This window comes from Piliocolobus tephrosceles, chromosome 8 (genome assembly GCF_002776525.5).
Source record: "Piliocolobus tephrosceles isolate RC106 chromosome 8, ASM277652v3, whole genome shotgun sequence".
Taxonomy (NCBI): domain Eukaryota; kingdom Metazoa; phylum Chordata; class Mammalia; order Primates; family Cercopithecidae; genus Piliocolobus; species Piliocolobus tephrosceles.
In genome coordinates, this window is record NC_045441.1 from 51,557,336 (window position 1) to 51,582,111 (window position 24,776).

A 24,776-nucleotide genomic window follows, 5' to 3' on the forward strand; every position below is an offset into this window, starting at 1 on the left:
GTTTCAGTGTATATGGTGTGACCATGCAGAATGGTGGCTGATTCTTTTTAAAAATAAAACTGAACATTTTATCCTAAATAAGCATCATCTACAAGAGAATAGCCCCCCAAGGTAGGCACAATACATGCCACTTATATCCCTGTTGACCAGAACATTTTTGGAATTTCTCTTTTGGAACTACCTTAATATATACCACCCTTTCTTGTGGATATCCTTAAAGGTACACGTCTTGAAGTGTGGGCTGGTCATTCAAAACAGAAACTTCAAGATGCTCGCTGAAGACTGCAGACAGCATCCCCATCTCGGACCAGCTGAGCCAAAATTACGGAGGGTAGGGATATGACGTGGAATTTAATCAAGCCCCCTAGATGATTTTAAAGCACATACTAAAGTCAGAATCACTTTATGTAGAAATATACATACGTTTGTTTTTTTGAGAATGGATTTGAAAGTGCTTGTTATTTCAGCAAACAGGTATACGTTATTTGGAGCCAAGACCAGTAAGTAAACGGGGTGAGTGACCAAACTAGGAAAAACATTTGGACAAAAACGAGGCATGATCATAAGATAATAGGATTTTCACTGTGACTTGCTCTGAAGGAATTTTAGAAGAGACATTCCCAACCCGCTCTGAGCAATGGGAACTTGGCAGAAATCGAAGCGGAGTTTCCCAAGATGACTGATGGGAAGAGACCATGCCCATGTAACAGATGTGTTAAAATAACATCTATGTTAAGACTTTATAGTTATATCTCAAGTATAATTAAATTGTTAGCACTGTGACTACTGGAGATGGGTTCCGTCCTGTCTAGTCCTGTCCCTACTATCCACAGTCCACACACCGTGCTCCCATATATGTGAGGCTATATGAATGTTATGTTTTCAGCCCAACGGCCTCATCGCCCTATGTTCATCTTCTGCACTCATCAAACCAGATGACTTGTAGTTCCATAAGTGTATGTCCTCTAATATGTCCATCATTTTTATGTGGTCTTATTTTAAGATCCTGAATTCTCTTTCAAACGAGGCAGATCATATGTGGGTTAAGAAGGCAGGCTCTGGACCCAAACTGCCTAGGTTTGAGGCCAGATCTGTGGGAATTTAAGCAAGTTATCTATTTCTATACTCCTCAGTTTTCTTATCTTTAAAATGAAAATGATAACAAAAAGTACCTACCTCATGGGGTTGTTGTAAGAGCTAAAGGAATAAATGTGTGTAATATGTTTGCAACAGTGCCAGGCACAGCCAGCCAGTCACTTGCTATGAGCTATCACTGGGATCCAGAGAAGGTCTCCTCTGTACAGAAGGAAGGGTTAGGCCCATCCTTTGCTGTGTTCTTAGAGCTCCTTTTACATATCTTCATTAGAAAACTTATCTCACCTTAACATACTTATCTCATGTTTTAAATATTTATTTGCCATTTTTTCCTAACTGTTCTGTGGAGCAGCAATTTTGTCTTCATCATTCACGTATTTCCAGGATTTCTCCCAATGTCTGTCACAGAGTAAATGCAGATACCCCTTGTTATCTCAATCCAGCCCATTCCTAAAAAACGTGTAGGGCAGCAAAGCTTCAAACAGCAAGAGCCTATATTCCATTACTTTACATAGAAAAAAAAAATCATTTTTAGAGAATGCAAAAATATCCATTTTCCAAATATTACTAAAATGCTCCTAAATAATTACTTGACAATCTAGTAACAATCTTTTCACAATATAAAACATTTAAAAACCAATTACCTAATTGTTTAACACTTAATGCACTAATGAGCAGGTATGTTTGTGTGCAGTCTACAGCTGAATAAATAGGAATTTCATTAGCCTTCTACACTAAGCATTATTATAATAAAAATAAATAATGCAGTGATATTACCAAAGATTTGAGAGTTACTATCTAATTGGACCTGAGTTGGTAGTGCTCCTAGGCTCCTGGCCTGAACAAATACTGAAGGGTTAAACCCTCAGGGAAAAGGTAGGGAAATTACAGATATAATGTGCTCCATGTTTAAACACGCAGCTGCTCAGGAGAACACAGATATGAGAGAAGCCCACCCTTCGTCTTTCAGCACCCTGCTACTCAGAGTGTGATCACGGGGCCAGCAGTATTGGCATCATCTTGGAATCTGCTAGAAATGTGGGATCTGCAATTCTACGGGGATTCATAGAAACATTAAAGTTTGAGAAGCTGCCACACATGAGAGAACGTGTCATAGCTGGTTTTTAATTGGGAACGGCTTTTAGCAAGTCCTGATAGCAAATATTCAACTAGTGAGTATTCGGAAAACAAGAGTGCCTGTGCTCATTACATGTTTGCAGAATGAGATACAGAATATGCCTGTGGACCCTTGCTCATCAATCCAGTTACTGTGGGACTCTGAGTAAGTTATTACACTCCTTTGCATCTCATTTTTCTCAATTTTCAGTAAAACTGGAGTTATACAAATTGGCTATTTTAATAAGGCTGTTTCACAGATTAGACGAGATACCACATGTGAGACTTGGATCATCGTGGCAATAGCTTCTCATTTATTGAGTAGCTACTCTGTGCCAGGCACAGTCCTGAGGGTTTCTTTCCTATGGCTTCATTTAAGTCTCTAAACAATGCTCCAAGGTAAGTGAGTGCTATTATTTTAAAGAGAACCACTAAATAGCATAAGGTCTCAGAGCTAGTAAGTGGCTGAGTCTAGACTGAGACCATCCCTAAATACTGTGCTTCACTCCTTCTCCAGTAGATACTAATCAGTGCTAATGCCTTTGTTGGCTCTCAAAATTCTACAGTTTGTCTGACTATTAGATTATCTGAATGGCCTTCAGTTTTCTTTGCTAGGACTCAACACCTTAACATCTCTTTTGAATGAACTGCATTCCATCAACGAACTGGCAAATGTGAACTTTGGAAAAATTTGCCTAGGATGGAGTGACATTTGGGGTCTCTCAAATATTTCCCCGTGATTTGGAATCACATGTATTCCCAAACTACCTGGTTTATTTCCCAATGTATTTTTCAATTTTAAGGAAGACTTCTCAGCATTCTGCAAAGCTTCAAAGAACAGTAGGGTGACAGCTGCACAGTGAGAGACAGGAAGCATAATCCTTAAATGAGTTTGCTTTATAGTCAGATTATCATCGCCGAGATAAACACAAGTTCCTTTATGTTCAACACAAAGACATTTACAGAATATTGTGAGTCCTCTGTAAACAAGGTTTCCAATTATTGAAAGAACAAAGCTTTTATAATCCCTCCGCAGCTGGTATATGTTAAGTTTTTACTTAATAGAAATAATTTTAAAACCTGATTTAGCAACCTCCTACACAGGGCAGCTAGATTGCTGGATTTTCTGACAGATAGATCAAGTAGGGGAGAAAAGGCTTTTGATGGGGGGATTTGTGCTGGTGATACTGCGGCAATTTCATCCACAAAAAATAAATATAGATAATTCCTTTTTAATTAGAAATCAAGGATCCTCCATTGAAAAGGACAGAAAGAAAATTCAAGTACTGAAATTTACACTCTTGCAGTCAAAGTGCAGAGCATAGAATGAAAATTGAGCAGACTCTAAAATCTCCCATTTCTTTCCATTTAGAATCTAAGGCCTAATTTTTTCCTCATGGCATTTCTTTAACACTTTTGGAAATCTAATAGGCACTGACAAGGTAAATTCCTTCCTGTCTTGAATAGAATGTATTATAAAAGTCCGCTGGTCAGTCTTTCTGTAGTAAATCTCCTTAAAAGGTAACCAATTGCTTTGCTAAGTTTTGCACATACACACAAGTTGGATACTTCAGCAACCTGATCGAAACATTCTGTGAACTTAGAGATGCACATAAGTAGATCAGCTTAGGGGTGCTCAAGACCAAAGCAGTTCCCAATCATTTGGTTTATTTTCTGGCTTCACTTCTGCTCCCCCAAATTTTCCAGAAGTTATGATTATCAGTGATACTATTAGAGCAAACAAACATAAAATATTTTCTTTAGGCCAGTGGTTCTCAACTGGGAGGGGAGGTGATTCTGCTCCTCAAGGGACATTTGTCAAAGTCTGGGGAAATCTCGTCACATCGTTCTCTGCTCAGAATTCCCCACTGGCTCCCCAATGCCACGTGGTCAAATCTACACAACTCAGCGGGACCTTCCCAGATCACTCTACTTAAAAGTGGGACCTCCTGTCTTTGGCATACCCCGTCCCTCTTCTTTGGCTTATTTTTTTGCCTCATGACAGTTTTGACTGTCAGGACCTGGGGGAGGGTATTCCTGGCCTCTAGCAGGCAGAATCCAGGGATGTTAATAAACATCACACAGTGCATGTGACAACCCCCTACAATAAACAATTATCCCTCTAAAATGTCAATAGTGCCAAGGTCAAGAAACCCTGCTTTAGACTGGAAGAACTTTGAACTGTTAAGTATTCCCAAGGAGGAATATTAGAAACATTTTTTTAACCGAAAATGCAAATAAGCAACAAAAACTTTAAATACATTAAGTAAAATGGAGTAAAAGGAAGGTAGCAGGAAATATTTGCTTTCTATAATGCTGATAATACATAAAGGCAGCTTTTAAGAAAAGACAGTACTGGTGAAATACCTCCAACTACTCAAGGAAATATATCAGATGAATACAAAATGGAACAGACTAAAATGTCAGTAAGATTAAAAAGGGAACCTCCTCCCTCCCTGGAAAAATTTTATACAATGTTAAACTACAAAAAACACTAAAGAAATTTCTTTCTTGGGAGTGATCAGCCATGCTATGCATACATGTGAATTAACATTTGAATTCCTTACAACTATGGGACTCCACACCTCACAGCATGTAGCTTTGAAATTCTGCCCTGATTGCTGGGTTGGAAACAAGACTTCCGCCACTCACAGCTTTCCCAGGTCCCAGAAGATGTCTCAGGAAGGAGTGGCTAAAGCACTGTCTAATGATTGTCCAGGATGGGGCTCAGAGAAGTCCTGTTTTCTCAGGGTTCATTACATAAACACTACAAACAATATGTATTAAAATCATAACAGAGGAAGGCAAATTGCCAATATTATTTATATTTAGATTTTAAAAGTAATGGAAGGGCAACTACACCCAGACACACTCATACAAATACCCATGCCTCATGCATTAAGCCCTTTTGCTACTGGTTCTGATCTTCTCCCAGTTCAATCCTATTGACCTTGACCCAGAACTCCACTAAGGGCAGGGCCAGGAGGAGCAGAGGAGCCAACATTTAACAATGCCTTCAGTGTGGATGTTTCAGGTCTCCCAACAAGCCAGCCACATGCAATTCCCATCTTGCAGATGGAAAAAAGAAGGCCTGTATGGTTAACATTACTTGAAGATCATGCAGAGGCATGGAGATGAGATCCAAACCATGTCTAATTGACTCCAAAGCGTATAATCTTCTCCTACACCAAAAGGAAGGGAAATTGCCCAAGGATAACAGATATAATGTACTGATAGAGAACACTGACTGTGCTGTAACAGATGGGTTGATATGAAAATTGTGGAAACTCTAAAACATGGCCATTCGGGAGACCTGGGTAGACTGATTGGTACTCACCGCAATCACCGTACCCTTCTTTACTCTGCACCCCAATGAATGCTACCACCCAGGGTATCATCCACTCAATGCCCAAGCTATACATCATCATCTCTGACTCCTCCCTCTTCTCAACCCCACTTGCAATCTGCCACAAAGTTTTCTTCATTGTATGCAATTCCTTAATTGCTTTTAAAATGGTCCCTTTCTCTCCATGTCCACTGGGCTATCTACTCATCTAGACCATGAAAGTAGTCTTTTTACTGGTCTCCTTATATCCTTTTATCACCTTCCAATCTATCTTTCACACTTAAGTCAGAAAATGCAAGCCTTGTCACATTGCTCTCAGCTTAGAATTCTTCACTGGTTCCCCACTGCTGCATGGTCAAACCTGCACAACTCAGTGGGACCTTCCCAGACCATCCTACTTAAAAATGGTAACTCCTCTCCTTGGCATACCCCATCCTTCTTTTCTGGATTATTTTTTCCCCATGACATTTATCATCATCTGATATACTATATATTTTACTTGTGTTTTATGATGATCAATTTTATATGTCAACTTGTGGGGGCCATGGGATTCCTAGGTATCTGATACACATTATTTCCAGTTGTGTCTGGGAGGGTGTTTCTCGAAGAGATTAGCCTTTGACTCAATGACTGAGTAGAGCAGATGGCCCTCCCTAGTGTGGGTCAGTACTATCCTGTCCATTGAGGGCCTGAATAAAACAAAGAGGCAGAGGAAGGTTGTATTCATGCTCCCTTTTCCTGATTGCTAGGGCAGGAACACTGATCTTCTCCTGCCCTTGGTATTCTTGGTTCTTAGACCTTCAGACTCAGACTGGAATCAACACCATCAGTTCGAGAGCTCTCAGGCCTTCCAACTACACCACCTGCAACATACACACACACACACACACACACACACTGGTTTTATTTCTCTGAAGAACTCTGATGAATACATTTTTTTTTTTTTTACCAATACCTTCCATTCAAATGAAAACTATACAAGGGCAAAGATTACTGTGCTTTGCTTACTGCTATATCTCTAGAGTCTAAAACAATCCTGGCCCTTCCCAAGTACTCAATAAGTATTTATTGGATGAACACATGAATGGCATCTAGGATCTTCCCTGGATGGTCCTTGCTTGTGTGTGCAGAATATGTTCTTACTGATACACATGCTCTTGCCCCACGACATCCTCACCCCTCAGTTCTTCATGTTCCTCATACATACCTTCTGCAGTTTCTGAAGCACACCCTCAGCTGCTCATACTTCTTGGCTATTCTTTGGTGGGGTTATGTCCTCTGCCTGGAATTCTAGTATTTGTTCTTCAGTTCCTCTATGCCTTAGCCTGGCAAAATCTCACTGATTTTAAAAGTAAGAGCTGAAATGCTGCCATCTTGGGGAAGTCTCCTGCCTCTGAACTTTATAAAAGGTTTGAGTTAGGGCCATGGCAACCTTACTGGAATTGGGATTGTTGGCTTTTATGAGCTCTTGGTGTGAGCTCCTTGAGGGAAGGGCTCCTGTTTCTTCACCTCTGTTGTCCCAGCATATTGCTCACGGTGTTCACAGAGCTCAACCTCATGGCATAACACAATGAGTGAAAGGCAGGTTGGCTTGATGCTCCCAGATCCCTTTCTGGGGCTCACTGAAATTTCAAAAGGGGTCTCCATGGAAAGACTGGTATTGGTGGTAGCTCACACCTTGATGCTTTATGCTTCCAAGCTACAGGACAAATCTTGTTCCCCTGTCTGCTTTCTGAATCTCCAGAGTGAAGACTGAAGACCACAGGCAACAACTGTGGTTTTGAGCCAGTGATTCTACTAATCCAAGTCCCTCACATTCTTTAGAGGGTGGACATGTGAAACAACATAAACCACCCAGATGCTCTGCCCCTGGAATTTGCGACTTGAGTAGAAACCATTAAACGAAGCTGTTAGAGTTGATTCACATGCGTGGCAGAGCCTAATGACAACAATAACAACAAAAACCATTAATAGTTATTGAGAACTTATGTACCAGGCATTGTTCTAAGCACTTTCTTTACATATATCAACCCAGTCAATCCACATAATTACCCAAGAGGTAAGATCAGTTACACTCATTTCCAGAAGACTAACTGAGGCACAGAGAAGCAGGGTGCAAAGGGGCAGATTGGATTACCCTGGAACTCCGACACTAACCATCACCTTTTACTGCCCAAGGTGTATCAGTTTTGCTTCAAATCCTTCCTCAAGCCCTCTGACCAGCTTTTCTTTCCATCCAGGGAATTTCCTCATATCCTTCTAACCACAATTGGTCCACCCTCCTAGGCCCTGCTTTTTATTGCTAAGTTTAGTGAGAATGGACTTTTATTGCTTACAACAGAATTCTAAGTGATATTTCCATTAAATCAAAATCTCCAGGGCTGGAGCCAGGGTGTCTGTAAGGTTTGCCAGGCTCCACAGGTGATTCTGACTCACACCCCGGACTGAGAACTATGAGTTTGGGCAGCAGTTCCAAAACCCTGAGAGAATAAACATTATCCTAGAAGCTTAGGACACCTTCCCAGTACCTTCCCATGCATTTTGATCCATTCTCACAGTAGGCTTCCAGGAACACCCAAAAGCCCAGCCATGAATGGCACTCCTATATCCAGCCCTTCTTCCCAGCAACCCACTTTCACCCACTCTTCTTTGCTACATCTTCCTTGGCACCATGATTCCTTGGCTCCATATGTTGGCTCCCAAAATCCGCCTTAGGCCCTCCTTGTTTGGACAACCCAATTAGGCACACTTTTCTGGCACTAGCCTGGCATTCTGTTGGCTAGAGTTTTTTGTAATCATCTTTGGCATCCTGAAGCCACAGGTCCAGGTGAAATGAATGTTTTCTTCCATCAAGCCAGATCCCCAGGAGGCCATCTTGGCTGGGCTGGCTGGCTGGCCTCCCAACCAGGGCCAGAGAGTCAAACCTGATGGGTTGACTTGTCCATACTTCTAATCGACCAGATAGGGATTTTGCTTTAAAATAAAAAATACTGTAGAGGAGATTCAAAATCCAGGATTTAATCATGAAGAGAAATTTTATCTTCACATGTAATCTCCTGTTCCTCCAGCTTCCAATTATGCATCTTCCTTTCTTTTGGTCTTCAGTGCAAATGAGAATCTGAGAATATTCTCTACAGAATAAGGCTTCCATTATTAAAAGCCATCTCTGTGCTACTTGAGTGTCTGTTCTTCCTCAAACTAAATAATTCTTGTTCCTTTGACCTTTTCTAATAGGTCCCATTTTCCAATCCTTAATTCATCTTCATTATTCTCCTCCAAACTCTCTTTAAATTCTCCACATACCTCCTAAGCCCAAAGAGCTTGAAGTACCCAATAGAATCGAATCAAATCAAGGGAAAACTAATGCTGCTGTTAAATTTCTAGAGGAAAAAAGATTGGGTGAGTACACTCATTTAATTCTTCACTCTTGTTGGTAAATTCCTTCCATCAAAGCTTAATGGTATTTGGGTTAAATGGTACTATATGTACTTTGGAAAAGGCAAAGTGTCTATCATTCTTAGTCTTCTCCCAGAAGTTACTTTTTTCTCTCTCTCCTAGAAATGTAAGAGTATTAAGTGTTCAAAGTGATGGATAAAATCAATCTACCTAAAGAAAAACAAAGGAGAACAGAATCTGGGAGATGGTAGAAATTCAAGGCTTGTCTATTTTTGCATTATAGCTCTCTATGGAGTCTTTTTAGACAGGTTTTCTCTCAATCACCTCCCCACAAAGGAATTTTAATATTACATAGAGACTGTATATCTGTTCATGTTCTATATAGGTATTTGTGCTTTATACATATAAATAGTAGGAGGTTTTTTTAAAGAACCAAATTTCTCCACTTTAGGGGTGATATTGCCCCCTTTGAGAACTCATCATCCCCTGATATAGTCATGACCTTCAGAATGCTTTTACATATATTCTCCCACCAGGAAGGTGGAAATGTATCTTTGCCTTCTTCTTATAGACAAGGAAGCTACAGTTCAGTGTGGTTAACTAATTTGCCCACAGTCCTGCACAGGGATAGCAGCAGATTCAGAGTTAAAACCCAATTCCTGATATCAGGGCCAGCACTCATTGCTCTATATTGTAATGATGACATAAAATCCAGGAGCCTGTTCTCTATTTTTTTTTTTTAACAGATTACCTACTTTAGCATTTCTGAAGCAAGCACTCCTCCCAAAATAATTCCCAACATGGTAATAAATAAAGAGTAGAAGTGCCTTATTAATGCTTGTCCTTGCTTTCAACTATTCTTTTTCAGAAAAGTTCTCTATTCCACATTAAAAATTCTTGAGCATGGCTTATAGTGTTTCCAACAGCTCCCATGCCAAGCCATCCTCCTGCCTGTCAGGGTTGTGCACCCAAGAGAATGTCTGTGTTCCATGGGCCAGAGCACATTCTGCCACTCTGCTCACACAGTCTTCATTTTTTCTTCTTGATGTTTTATAATGAAAATTTTCATACATACAGAAAGGTTGAAAGACTTTTACAGTAAACACCCATATATACATCATCTAGATTCTACAGCATTTTTACTATTCTTGCTTTATAGCATATATATTTTTTCATTCCTCTATCCATTCATCAATTCAACTTTAAAAACAACAGACTTCAGAGTTAACTGCAGATGTAGCACTCTTTCCTCAAAGGTGTTGGCATACAAATTATTAATCAGAATTCAAGAACATACAGGAGGCTAATACCAGCCTTGCTCTTGAAATTAAAGTCAGTTTAGCTTCCATGTTCAGATGTTGCTACCAAATAAACAGATTCCACGCACCCCTTTAACTTCCTGTTGATGGAGCGCTGTGCCACATTTGCTAACAGGCTTCCATCTCTTGATGGGGAGAAAGTGACCATCAGAAAGCAGGTCAAAGAACACCTGCTTCTTGTAACTGCTTTGGCCTCTTTCATCAATTTATGCAAGTTAAACATGAAGGCCAAATCATCTCTCAAAATGGCTTGGGATCAAATTCATCCTAAATTCCAAGCTGAAACTCCTTTTTTTCCCCCACTAACATTTATGTAGTACTTGGGAGATGGTAGAAATTAAAGACCAATGTTTCTGATATATAAATGTCAGGCATGGTTCTAAGTGCTTTACATATATTAACCCAGTCTTTTTTTTTTTTTTCTTTTTTTTTTTTTTTTTTTTTTTGATGGAGTCTTGCTCTGTCTCCAGGCGGGAGTGCAGTGGTGCAATCTCAGCTCACTGCAACCTTGCAACCTCTGCCTCCTGGGTTTAAGCGATTCTCCTGCCTCAGCCTCCCGAGTAGCTGGGACTACAGGCATGTGCCACCACACCCAGCTAATTTTTTTTATATTTTCAGTAGAGATGGGGTTTCACCATGTTGGCCAGGATGGTGTCAATCTCCTGACCTCGTGATCTGCCCGCCTCGGCCTCCCAAAGTGCTGGCATTACAAGCGTGAGCCACTGTGCCTGGCCTAGCTCACTCTTTAAAGTTACTTTTAGTGTAAGACCAGGGGTCGGCAAACTTTTTTCTAGCAAAGGCTATAAAGTAAATATTTTAGGCTTGGGATCATATAGTTTCTGTCTCAAGTACTCAGCTCTGCCATGGTAGCATGAAAGCAGCCATAGACAATATATAACAGAATGAGTAATTGCTGTGTTCTAATAAAACTTTATTTACCAAAACAGTCTCCAGGATATAGCTGACCAATGCCTATGCTAGACTAAAAAGCATGAGGGTCCATTCTCCAAAAACCAGTTTCAGGACATCTTATTGTTAGCTCAAAACACAGAGCTTGCCAATGCCTCAAAGGCCTTTTTATTTAATGGTGGGTCAAATCATTCCTTGTTCATGCTCTTTCATTTTTTAATGCAGTGGGAGGAGAGAATCATTAATTTTTAAGCTACGGCATACTGATGCCAACTTAAGAAATCACAATGAACTGAGACAGAAAATGGTGAATTACATTTTTAAGAAACTGAGACTAATGAAACACTACGGAGTCTCAACTGCATCCTTGAATTGAAACGTGTTGATGAAGCATCATTAAGCCTGGTGTTTGAGAAGCCATGGAACCCTGAGAACCATGACAGAGCAAAAGGACAACCAGAGTAGCGTACTTACAGACTTGGTAGAAATACTCAGGGAGATCCAAGAACATTCATCAAACAATCGATGCGTAATTACCTAGAAGGATGCAAGGTGCTGGATGGCAACCAAATATGCCTTTGTTGGGCTGTGCCAAGGCTATTTAATTTCTTTCCACAGAAGATGGGGAAATGACACTGACCATGTAAATAAGGAGGAAGAAAAAGATACCATCACTGAAGCAAAGCTTGCTATTCTGTCCAACCAGACAGAGACATGGTGTACTTAGAGCTAATGTCAAGTGAGATTGTGATTTGCTAAAGGACATAGCCAAAGAAGATTATTACCAATGGCTCAGTCAGCATCAGCCAGATGCCAGGCAAGTGGTAGACTGAGGCAAGGAGGTGGGCCTGGGAGAGCACCTGCTCTGGACTGGCTTTTATTAGCAAATTCGTTACCTAAAATCCTGAACTGAGAAATGCTCATTAAGCACACAGAGGATGAACTGAGTGAAGAAACTAGCATCTTGGAAAACAAATGCAATTAAAGCATTTCTGACATATGATAATGAATTTAGTATTTTCATTGAGGCAAGAGTCCATTAAAAGCAGTCCATTAAAATCTAGCAAGGATTTGTGCATGACCACAGATAAGGAAAACACCTAAAAGATCCCAAAAGAGCCGGAATTCATCATAGTATATGCTGAATATGAATGAACATGAATCCTCATATTAAGACTGAATTTGAGGCGGGGCATGGTGGCTCATGCTTGTGATCACAGCACTTTGGGAGGGTGAGGCAGACGGATCACCTGAGGTCAGGAGTTTGAGACCAGCCTGGCCAACATGGTGAAACCCTGTCACTACTAAAAACACAAAAATTAGCCAGGCATGGTGGCAGACGCCTGTAATCCCAGCTACTAGGGAGGCTAAGGCAGGAGGCTTGAACCTGGGAGGCACAGGTTGCAGTGAGTCGAGATCATGCTACTACACTCCAGCCTGGGCAATACAGTGAGACTCTGTCTCAAACAAACAAACAAACAAACAAACAAACAAACAAAAAGCAAACAAAAAAACCTCCTGAATTTGAAATAGCTTTGTTAATTAGTAATACAAACATAACATTAGAAGTATAATACCAGGAAACGGAGGGTAAAGGTAGGAGATTAGGCTTAATTAAGTACTGACCCCACCCTTACAAGCAGGATTCACATTTGGTCTCTGCAGCATAAGAGAGTATAGGAAAGTTTGAAATAGCAAAGAAGAAAGACAAAATATTTTTAAAGGGTGGAAAATAACATCTAGGAGGAAGTACATCTGGGAAAAATAAAGAAGGCTATGGGTGCCTACACTGAAATCCATGAATAGTCTAGCACGAGTGCTGAGCAAATAGCAAGCATTACCAGGAGGCAAGAGCATCTTGAGTCTTCTATCTCTAGGGTTTGGGGAGGAAGGATGAAATAGAAAGCAGAGAGAAGCAAGCACAGTCCTTAGAACAGTAGTTCTCACACCCGAGGGGGCATCAGAATCCCGTGAAAAGCTCACTAAAACACAGATTGCTGGGCCCCATCTCCAGGGTTTGTAATTCAGGACATGTGGGATGGGCCTGAGAACCTGCATTTCTCACCTGTTTCCAGCTGATGCTGGGATCACACTCTGTGACTCACTGGATTAGAAGCCCAGCCATGGATATGAACTGTCTGGGTTGGAATCTGGCCTTTGCCCCTCTTGTGCTTCCTGTCTCATTTCCTCCTGTGTAAAGTGAGAGGGATAACTGGCCCCATGGGATTGTGGTGGGAGTAGCATCTGTAAAACTATGAAGCCGGTGCTCAGGGCACAGGAAGTACTCCTTATGTGATAGCTGCCATTTCTGTTAAAAGACTGACAATGAGTAAATAATTAGGTAATATCATTCAGTGTAGTCATATTAAAATTGAGGCTGTCTGAGATTGCATCAGCCACATTTTTTCCAACAGAAAGCAGAATCAAGGTCAGAAATCTATGTCCAAGCCTCTCAGTGCTCGGTTGGACAGGCCACACTCCAGTAGGAGACACAGCTTATCTGGAGCCAAGTACAACCTGCCTTCATCAGCTTTATTTCTCAGTTACAGTTTAACCAGGTGAGCAAAATGTGAAGCATGTCTTTAAATCCTCACTATAGCTCCAGCATTATGCACCTGCTCCTTTTCCTGGATAACCCTGGTTACACCCCAAAACTTGTGGGACCTGACCTCTGAGTCACAGAGCAGACATAATATGGGGCTGCTGTAGGTAGCAACTCCTATGGAGGTATGACATTTACTCTGTGTTTGGATGAGTAAGGCTGGTGTTACAAAAGCCAGTGTCTCCGCATAACCATTGTGTCTCAGTTTGGATCCCTACTCTCACTACCACCACCACCTGAGATCAATGAGTAATGGGATCTTGGGTTCCAGCTGTCATAGGCTAGAGGAGGATGGCAGAACACATGCTGTAATACCTGATGCTATCAGTTATTCTTTTTTTCTAAAACAATGAAAAATACCACATAGTATTCCAACTCTAGTAATTAAGGCAATACACATTTTCAAGGGAGATGTTAAGAAATAAAAATCAGCCAGGCGTGGTGGCTCACGCCCGTAATCCCAGCACTTTGGGAGGCCGAGGGGGACGGATCACTTGAGGTCAGGAGCTCGAGATCAGCTCGGCCAACATGGTGAAACCCTGTCTCTACTAAAAATACAAAAATTAGCTAGGCATAGTGGGCACCTGTAATCCCAGCTACTCGGGAGTCTGAGGCAGGAGAATGGCTTGAACCCAGGAGGTGGAGGTTGCAGTGAGCCGAGATCATGCCATTGCACTCCAGCCTGGGCGACAGAGCAAGACTCCGTCCAAAAAGAGAAATAAAGGAGAAAAGAGAAGAGAAGAGAAGAGAAGAGAAGAGAAGAGAAGAGAAGAGAAGAGAAGAGAAGAGAAGAGAAGAGAAGAGAAGAGAAGAGAAGGGAAGAGAAGAGAAAAAAGAAATAAAAATCACCCAGAGAGATTAAAGAATCTTCTCCAGAAACTTTGCCTATTATCAATCACTGTTTAATTTCCCATTTATTCTCCTCATTCTACTTTTGCCTCATCTTATGTCTTGGCATATGCACTGTTCTCTGGTGGCCCTCTCCAGCTCACCTCACCTGCTCCCCTTGGCTCTGAACTCCGTAACAGCTTGGTCTCAACAGCCCTGACCCAGTGCTTATGATTTCACCTTGGAAATGTCTAAATATGTTTAGGTGCACACTTGCGGGGTCTGTATTATTTTAGAAGAAGCTCAAAGTATTCCAAAGAGAGTGAATTTGGGGGTGGGGGAGTATGCATTTTGGTAGCTCACAGTACTTGTCAATAAAAAAGAAAGTTTTTAGTTTTTTTTTTTGTTTTTTGTTTTTTTTTAAAAAAGCAGAAAACATTTGGTTCTATCTTTAGGGAAAAAAAAATCATATGTCAAAATTTTATTTTTAACATTGGTTTTACTAGATTTTTCTCCTGTACTACATCAAGTCTAAACCCAAAGCAAGTCCAGTTCGGAACAAAACTGCATCAAGAGAAAGAGCAGACGGCATTAGTGAGTGAGGTGACAGCCTGGAAGAATAATGATGGGAAAATCCTTCATTCTTGATTGTGTTGACATTAAGGGGGAAAAAAAGAGACAAGTGGAGAAAGTCTAGGATGAAAAGAATAGGAATATTTTTTCTGCAAGGGAAGAAATAGCCTTCTGATTACTACTATACATAAAGCCAATTAAAAGGTAATGAGATTGATTTTTATTTGTGGCTTGTAGAATCAATCTCATTACTTTAAGACATACCTTGTCGAGATGTCTTAAATCAGTAGAGTTTTCACATTCCCCCAAATGCACTTTGTTTTAAAACATTTATTTCAATAAATAAAAGAAGAAAAGGAAAGAACTGTGGAATAACAGAAAATCCCTCAGAATTCACTTAAAATCTGTGATTCAAAATGTTTTTAGTTAGTTGAAAATGATATGGTCAATCAATATGGCTTGCTAAGATCTTCCAGACATGGCTAAGGCAAGATAAATGCCCTCGAGCTACAAGATTGTGAAGTCTGGATATGATTAATACAATTTAAAAAAGCATAATGAAGAAATGGAATGCTTTCGAAGGCTTACAGGAACAGTTTTTAGAAATAAAGATAGAAAAGAGTAAAAGCAGTAGATATTTAGAACACCAAAAACCAGCAAAGAAAATGCATAAAAGAGGGTAGGAACACTTAAAGCGTTGTTTAAAAAATGAATACAATTCACTGGAAGGTAAAATAAGGTAGTGAGATACTACTCCAACTTAAGATTGGCCACTGCTGGCCGGGCGTGGTGGCTGATGCCCATAATCCCAGCACTTTGGAAGTCCAAGGCAGGCAGACCACCTGAGGTTGGGAATTCAAGACCAGCCAGGCCAATATGGTAAAACCCCATCTCTATTAAAAAAAAAAAAAAAAAATATATATATATATATATGCATATATGCACACACAAAAATGAGCCAGGTGCAATGGAGTACGCCTGTAATCCCTGCTACTTGGGAGGCGGAGGCAGGAGAATCGTTTGAACTTGGGAGGCAGAGGTTGTGGTGAGCCAAGATCGCGCCACTGCACTCTAGCTTGGGGGCAACAGAGCAAGACTCTGTCTCAGAAAAAGAAAAAAAAGAAGATTGCCCATTGCTGTCAGTACTTGGCCTAACTTCTGATCATCAAGGAAAAAGCTGATTCTGATCATGAATGCTAGAAATCTCTACCATCCATTTCTGCATTAAAAAAGTTTTCCAAAATAGACTATTCCATAGCAAGGAGAAGGAAATGAAGCTATATAAAATGGAGAACAATTTGAAATAATATTATGCCGTTGTATTTTCCTTTTTTGAAATTGCTTTTTATAATCCCATATTCACTATAGCAATTTCAAAGGAGGCAAATGACACCAAATCATTTACAGTCACAAAAGAACTTCTGCTTATTTAGTGTAGGCTTGAGGTAATTTTAGGGGAACTTGACTTTCAATGAGTCACACAAGTAAATCTTGCCATTTTGGCCTTTTGGAGAGGCCAAGAAGAAACTTGGATTAGTCCAGGAAAAAATTTTAGTCTGTGTTTAAGTTAGTACCTTAACAACTGCCAAAAGTCTAGCTCACTATCCTAATAACAGCATTGAGTAAATCTGATATGCTATTAGTAATAGTTTGAGAATCCCAAATTCCTTATGCTAGCAATCGCTATCCTTTTTTTCATCATTTTGAAAATTACTTATTTATTTACTGATTCCCCACTGTTGCTTGGCTAGGCTCACTGCTAAGGATATACCTATGATTAAGACTGATGAAGTCTCTGGAGCTTGTATTCTCCTGGAGAGACATATACAAGCAACAATCAAATATGTTAAGAAAGTGTATCAGAGAGTATATGAAGTGCCACAGACACAATAAACAAGGCGATATGACAGAGAAGCTCCAAGGATTGAGGAGGTGCTACTTTTTTATGGAGTTTAGGAAGGGCCTCTTATTATGTGAAATTTGACCTGAAACCTAGATGTGCAGAGAACCTGGGTCTGAGAATTTCAGGCAAAGGGCAAGTGCAAAGGCCTAGTAATAGCGACAGTGGTTTTTTCTTTTTCTTTCTTTCTTTTCTTTTCTTTTTTTTAATGAATGGGAATAGAATCTAGTGGGGCTAAAAGGCAGTGCACTTGGAGAAGAATGGTACAGACAGGGCAGTGACAGATGCAGGAGGCAAACTATGGGCTCATAGGCACGGCAAGAAATTTGCTTTTATTCTAAGAGTAACAGAAAGCTATTGAAGGGTCCAATTTGTATTTAACGACGATGATTTGGGCTCCTGTCTGGTGACTGGAGTGTGTGTGTATGTGTACATGTGAGCTGCAGGGAACCTGCGAGGAGTGGAAGCAGGGGGATCAGGTGGGAGGCTCCTTATCTGCAATGAAATCCAGGCAAGAAGTAACAATGGCCCAAACTACTCAACATTCATGGGGATAGAGTACAGTGGACAACGCAAGATATATTTGGAGATAGACTTGATGCTAAGAATGGAGGAGAAAGGGGTGAGGGTAGGGAAGGAAGTACAGGTGTCTGAAGTTAGGTGCCATCCAATGGAGCAGGGCCTAGTTCTATTCTGAACATGAGGCTGGTGGTGGCCTATGAGACAGCGACCTGAGGAGGTCCAGTGGACAGGTGGATAGAGGTGTCTGGAGCCCCGGGTAGAGGACTTGGCTAGAGAAACAAATTTGAGAGTCAATATTCCACACAGTTTGTGATGGATAACCCAGGCACACATTTGGTAACTAATAAATGCTTATGATGTGACTGGCTGATAGTTGACAGAAAAAGCAGTGAGAATTCTGCATATGGGAAGACGTTTTGCATCTGTTGGCATGGAGTGTTGAGGAAATGCCAGCAGAGCACCAGGTGCTGCAGCTGCTCAATAAATACTAATTTGCAGTGGTAAAGCTTCAAGAAAGCAATGAACTGTTATTTCAGAACCTGACCCTGCCTGGCTTAATTGGCGCCAGAGCTGTTGTTCAGCTGCTTGCACCTTCTGTTCTTCATCCTCAGTATCTTTTTTCCTGGTGGCTTAATTCCTGACCTGGGCATCTTGCTTTCTTCTTGATCACTGCCTCTTACCCTTACATTCAGAGCATACTGTCATCACTTTGACTCTGTCCCTAATGACCAGCTCAGAGCCTGTTCTTCACAGGTTTCTGACTCTGCCATGAATCATGAACAATAACTGAGTACCCATTATGCAGCAGACACCATATTGGACACCTGACCCACATATGTCATTTATAGCAACCCTGCAAAGTAGGTGCTTATCCTTGGGTTAGGTCTTAATCTCCCTGAGAGAGTAAGTGGTTGGCTCTGTGTCAGGTAGCTAGAAAGTGGTGGAGCAAGAAGTCAAAACAAGTCCAAGCTGACTCTGCAGCTGAGCTCCCTGCTTTCCTGGATTCGATAAGTATGTGAATTTTGCCTGCTGAATCAGTCTGTACCCTTGACTCACCCAGCTCCCTAGCAAATTCTACTAGGTAGTTGGTATCTGTTGATAACCACCATGTATCAAGGCAGACTGGCCTACGTCTATACCCTAGAGGGACAGTGTTCCACATCTCTACAATTGCACACTTTGCTTGGTGCTCTAATGTGGGTATTTATCATGTGGAACTGGCAGGTCCTAACCTGGGAGAGGCTCATAGCCCAGGAAGGTATGAGTCTTCAGAGAAACAACAGAGATTGAGTATACTGGAGCTACCACGCTAGGGACCAGGGAAGAGTAGCTGGGAGGAGATGGATTGAAGACCAAGAAAAAGGGCCCAGAACTGTGTAGAAGAGGAAGATGTGGGCTCATAGCTAAGGGATGAGATGTAACAGGAAAACGTACATAGAAAAAATAACTCATTGTTTTAAACAGCCTTACTGCTTTATGTAAATGTGTAAATAAAGCTTCAATCTCCCTGGCCACAAACTCACACAGAAAGGCTTTCTGTCTTCATTAAGCATGTCTCCCAAGCATGGAGGTGTGTTACAAGACAACGAGACGTATGACTAAACACCATCTGTAGTAGGGGAAACTGTTTCACCATCATACAAGAGAAAGTGGTGCCTTCACTTGCAGGAGGCCAGCTGCTGGGAGGCTTGGCAATTTGGGCAGTAATTATCTGCAGATAACATCAAACTGGAGGACAAACTAGAGAACAAAGGGAACTGAAGCTATTCCTGCAGACACTCATCTGAGCAGCACCTGTTCTTCAGGCAAACTTGACCTGTTACTATCTGACACCTGCCTGGCTGGACGGGCCCCATGCTGCCTGCTGAGGCAAGGGAGCTGATGAATCTCCATTTCACGTTAGGTTTCGAGGCAGAAACGGGATATGGAATTCTAGAGGAAAGCAAGCATTGACCAGACGTCCCTCACTAAGATATCAAATTGGTAAGGTCAAAAGGTGAAGAGCATGGTTTAACAGGCAGATAAGAGGGGAAAGAAGAGACATGGGCACCATATCCTTTAGTCACAGCAGATGGTCATGGCACTGCAACAGCACACAGATACACACAGTGGATCCTCAGCCCGCTGGATGGCAGAAGAGTTTCAGCGGAACTCTAGGAAGAGTCTGTACAAGGATAATCCGAATCGCCTACCTCCACTGCTAACACTCCACCTGCCTTAAGGGACAACTGACATGGTTCCAAGAATTTTGAGAAACCGAGAGATGTTCTCTCTCTCTCTCTCTCTGTCTCTTTCACACACACACACACTATACAGAGATAAAATCTTAAATATATATTTAATTCCATCATACTTTTGTTGTCTTTTATTATAATATTCAAAATGCCAATAGCCAAGTCCTTTGCTATATTCCTCACAACAAGACCAGAGCTCAAATACAGTAGGCTCTCCATATATATTTACAGAATAAACAGATAAATGAATAACTATTTGCTATCTGTTTGCATTTCAAGTTCTGGTGCCTGACCTTGCCTAGTGTCTTTTTATTAATGCCCCTAGATAGAGTCTTTAGTTGTATTCTAATTTTACAACTATTTTTTTCATTGAGACATTTAAATTCTTCTACTTCCTTACACAAGGCAATAATTTTTCTGATGGAGAAACACTCAATAAAAAGCAGGAGTGAAGGAAACTTTAGCAACTTGTGTCTTAATTTGCACTGAGAACACTCTTATTTAGTGCATCTCATTCAAAAATTTGTATTTATCCTATTTTTCACTCATTTGAAAAAATATTGAATATTATTGGATTTGGTTATTGAATAACAAATATTATTGAATATAGTATTTGAATATATTGACCCCCGAGTTAGTGACAGAACAAGATCAGAGTACGAAATAAATGGAACTCATCCTGGATTTTTCCTTAAGCACCAGATATTTCCTCCTCTCCAGCCATATGCCTGGGATGAGAAAGTCTACTGTGTCCTAAAATTGAGATGACCTGAATTTCATTGCCCTTCAACAGATGTAAAATTTTATGTAGAAAAATTTATTAAACCATGATAACTTGGCTCTGAGTATGGGTATGCATGGACATAAGTCTTTGAAACAGGTTCAAAACCTGATCCAAAAAGTACTAATGTTCAAGAGTGAATCTCAAGAGTGTTGGAATTGGAGCCTTTCCCTCTTGATAAGGCATGCATAGCACTTTAAAAGCTATCTGCAGCTCTATACCTAATCCCAGTGATGACAAAAATAAGCAAGGACCCATGGGCCTTTGATTTGAAGGATATTAAGTATGCTATTAAAGAAACTGATCAGAATAAAAACAGAAAAGAAAGCCTTAGTCCTGCCTTTCAAATCTTGCTGGCATCCCACACTCAGAGAACTGATTAGTGAATTAAGGAAAGTTAGAATTAAAACCTCATCACTTTTTTGTCGGCCTTTATTATTTTAAAATGTCATGTAAATATGACAAAGCATAAAGATTTACTAAATATGGGCTGGGCGCGGTGGCTCAAGCCTGTAATCCCAGCACTTTGGGAGGCCGAGACGGGTGGATCACGAGGTCACAAGATCAAGACCATCCTGGTTAACACGGTGAAATCCCGTCTCTACTAAAAAATACAAAAAACTAGCCGGACGAGGTGGCGGGTGCCTGTAGTCCCAGCTACTGGGGAGGCTGAGGCAGGCGAATGGCCTGAACCCGCGAGGCGGAGCTTGCAGTGAGCTGAGATCTGGCCACTGCACTCCAGCCCAGATGATAGAGCGAGACTCCGTCTCAAAAAAAAAAAAGATTTGCTAAATATGGGCACTGAAAATACCTAGAGGTTTATTATTCCCTGTACTTTCTATACTGTAAGCATTTCATAATAAAAAATGCTAAAAGAATCGAAAGGATATTAACAAAGAAAACATCCAGAATACACATTTTTTGGTGTTTACAAAGGTTGTTTAATTTGTCTCGGTAATGGTTAAAAATAGGAGACATCGGAATCCAAGTTGGTTTGTTAGTATTTTTAAAATAATGTCTGATGTCAAAATATAGATTATGAAGATGTTAAATCTTTCGACACTCTAACAAACGTTAATAGAAATCAACTCCCAGGAAACCTGAAATCCCTCCACTCTCTATGTAGTGCTGACAATTCATCATATTTAACAAGGTGTATTGGAAATAGCTGAGTACTGACCTCCCGAGGACAAATGATTCTCTTGGGACGAGGTGCCTCTTGCTGTAACTGATATACTGCCAAAAAAAAAAAAAAAAAAAAAAAGACAGAGAGAGAGAAATAATTAGAATTAGAATACTGCAACACATATCAACATGCCTTCAAATATTTCCACCTAAGTACACCTCAAGAATTGCAAATATAAAAAAACAAGAGAATACAGGCACATTTTTTAGACTGGATAAAGTCAGATCATTTATATGGAAATTAGTTAGTCACTGTGAATATAAACTTGCAAAATTGATTTTTTTATTCTTAGAAGGCCAATTTAGTTTCATAATTGTTACTGGCATTGTTCATTTTATGGCTTTCTTGGAAGACCAAATATGGCCAAAATTATTTTGACTATTTTAAAGATGAAATTCTACTTGTGAGTACCTGAGTAGTAAGATCATATAATAGGATTCCTGAATTTAAATGCCGATGTCTCTCAACATACCAGGAAAAGAACTGGCATTTTAAGAGAAGTGTGATTCTCTGAGATGTTAGTTATGTACAAAGATATAACTGATTCTGAGTGAGTGAAACACCAAGCCATTTCTCGCTCTTTTCTCCCTCCATTTTTGCTCTATCACACTGTGAATTCTCATCCATTTGATGACTTCCCATCCACTGTCATTCCTCTTTCCTGGGTGCTTTCTCATCTTAAATAATAATAACTCCTTCCTAACCTCATTTAAAGACAGACTTTCAGTCTTAGGCATGGAGGAAAGCAGGTCATTGTATATAAAGCAATCTATCAGACAATTATTGGTGATTTTTCAGAATATAATGAGTGATTTTTCTGCTGCTCAGCTAGTCTGCTTATTTCTGCTGAAGGGAAAAGCTATCCTAAGCAGGTACCTTTGGATTCTACTTCCGTGAAAATACAGGTTGAAAAAAAAAAAAGTTGATGTTATCTTCAGAATCCTGAAGAGGAAAGAATTAATTTTAAATGGAATAAATCTACAAAAAGTTTTAAAAAACTAGATTTGACAAAGTCTTCCTAGAAAATGTAATAAGATAAGCAAAACTTTCTGATCTATTTTTAGGTCTAAAAATAAAAAACGTAATTGAAGGGCAGGTGATCATATGGAAACACAGATAAAAATGATGGAATATATTTTGTACTTATGGCTCCCCACTGTCTTTGGCTGAACATGGTTATTTTCTTACCTAATTAGTGTAAACTACCTGGTTTTAGCACAGAGAAGGAGCTATCTAACCCTCTATACATTTTGAAATGTACCACATTTCTAGGTGTAGGTCACCCACACTAATGTGTCACCTAAGGATGACTGTAGTCATCTGTGAAAGGAAAACAGAGTTCAACATAACCCTTTAGCTCAGGACACCAAAAATGACAGACAGATAAAAAGAAGGCTTCTACACACCTGCCTCCCTATAGAGAAAGAGCTTTCAGTCCCAATGAACCAATACATGGAAAGTGGGACTAGGTGGAGGAAAGATGAATGGCCTTGAACGTGAGCTCATCAACCAATTGACACATACTGTTCACCTTGTGCTATCTCTTTCCATTGGCTTCCATGGCACCACCCTCCTGGTCTTCCTCCTTTGATCCTGGCTGTCTCTTTCCTATGCATGTTGCTGCTCCTCCTCCTCCTCTACCTGTCCAATGACCATAGGAGAGACCCAAGGCTTACCTTAGACCCTCTTCAGGTCTCATTCTCTTTCTTCTCCCTAGGGAATCTCCTCCAACTCTAACACTTCATTTATCTCCTACACACAAAGGCTCCCACATTTCAGCTTAGAACACTCCTCTAAGCTCCAGGACGTATACCTTACTTCCTACAGATTCCTCCTGACTTTCTCAAAAGAAAAGGGACCTCAACTTCAGTATGTCAAAAGTTGAACTCAAGAGCTTTTCCTCCAAATCTAGGCTTCTGGGAATTCTGATATCAGTGAAGGAGCCATTATTCATCCTATTTCTCTAGCCACCAGCATCCTAGAAGTTGTTCATCACACCTCAGATGGTCAGTTCATCAACAGACCTGTCACGTTTGCTTGGAAACATCTCCAAAGTCTGTCGACTCCTCTTCATCACTATCATTAACACCCTACTCCAAGCTCTGGACTCTTCCCATCCTGCAGCCTGTTTTTTCCCTGGTGGCTAGAATGACTATTTTAAAACAAGACTATGTCACTCCCCTTACATGCCCTCACATTGCTCTCAGAGGAAGATCAAATGCCCTAAATGCTTTTGCCTGTCTCCTTCTACAGTATTACCATGTGTCATGCTCTCTGCTCAGCCAAGTTTGTTTCCTCCCCTTTCCCTAAATATGCGGTGTTCCCTTCAACCACAGGGCCTTGGCATATGCTATTCCTTCTGTCTATGACATCTTCTTCTACTCCTTCTCTACCTCTTGTTATCTGCCCCTTATCATCATGTCCTTAGTTCAAATCTCAACTTCATGGAGGAGTCCTTCTTGACATCTCTCACACCAGATCCAAAGACATCACCCTAGTCTATGCTCTTACAATCCCCTGTACTTTCCTTTATATAACTTATCAACAATTATAGTTCTGTATTTATTGGTGTGAGTTCCAAAAACAATCATCTCTCCCTGCATGTTGTAAGTCCCGCCATGAAGGAAGGCATCATGTTTGTTTTTGCTTGTTTTGTATCCTCAGGTTTTGTTGAGGTGCTATGGATATAAACATAAACAAAACCACAGCCTCTACTTTCAAGAACCCTATCACAGTGAGAGATTCCTATTCGCTCTTCTCTTCCCACTATTAATGACTCTGAAACCAACAGTGATATGTGGGATACCATGGGGAACTAGACCCTGAAGCTCACACTTCAGGCTTCACACTTGTGACTGAAGTGGCTTTGTGAACGTATTTTTAATTATTTGGTGAATGAACAGACTGTATCTAATGACCCATGGGTCACAATCTGTGCCTATCAGCTTTAGTGAGAGGTCCAAATGTTT

The 24,776-nt window shown here is 40.6% G+C and overlaps 1 protein-coding gene across 1 annotated transcript in view; it reads right to left on the reverse strand.

Moving 5' to 3' along the window:
• CHN2 (chimerin 2) overlaps window positions 1-24,776 on the reverse strand; it is a 313,595-nt gene that overhangs the window by 125,877 nt on the left and 162,942 nt on the right. The window contains exon 3 of the mRNA XM_023225955.2: window positions 21,802-21,857. Within this exon, the coding sequence (XP_023081723.1) occupies window positions 21,802-21,857 (56 nt within the window). The remainder of the gene's footprint in view (window positions 1-21,801; window positions 21,858-24,776) is intronic.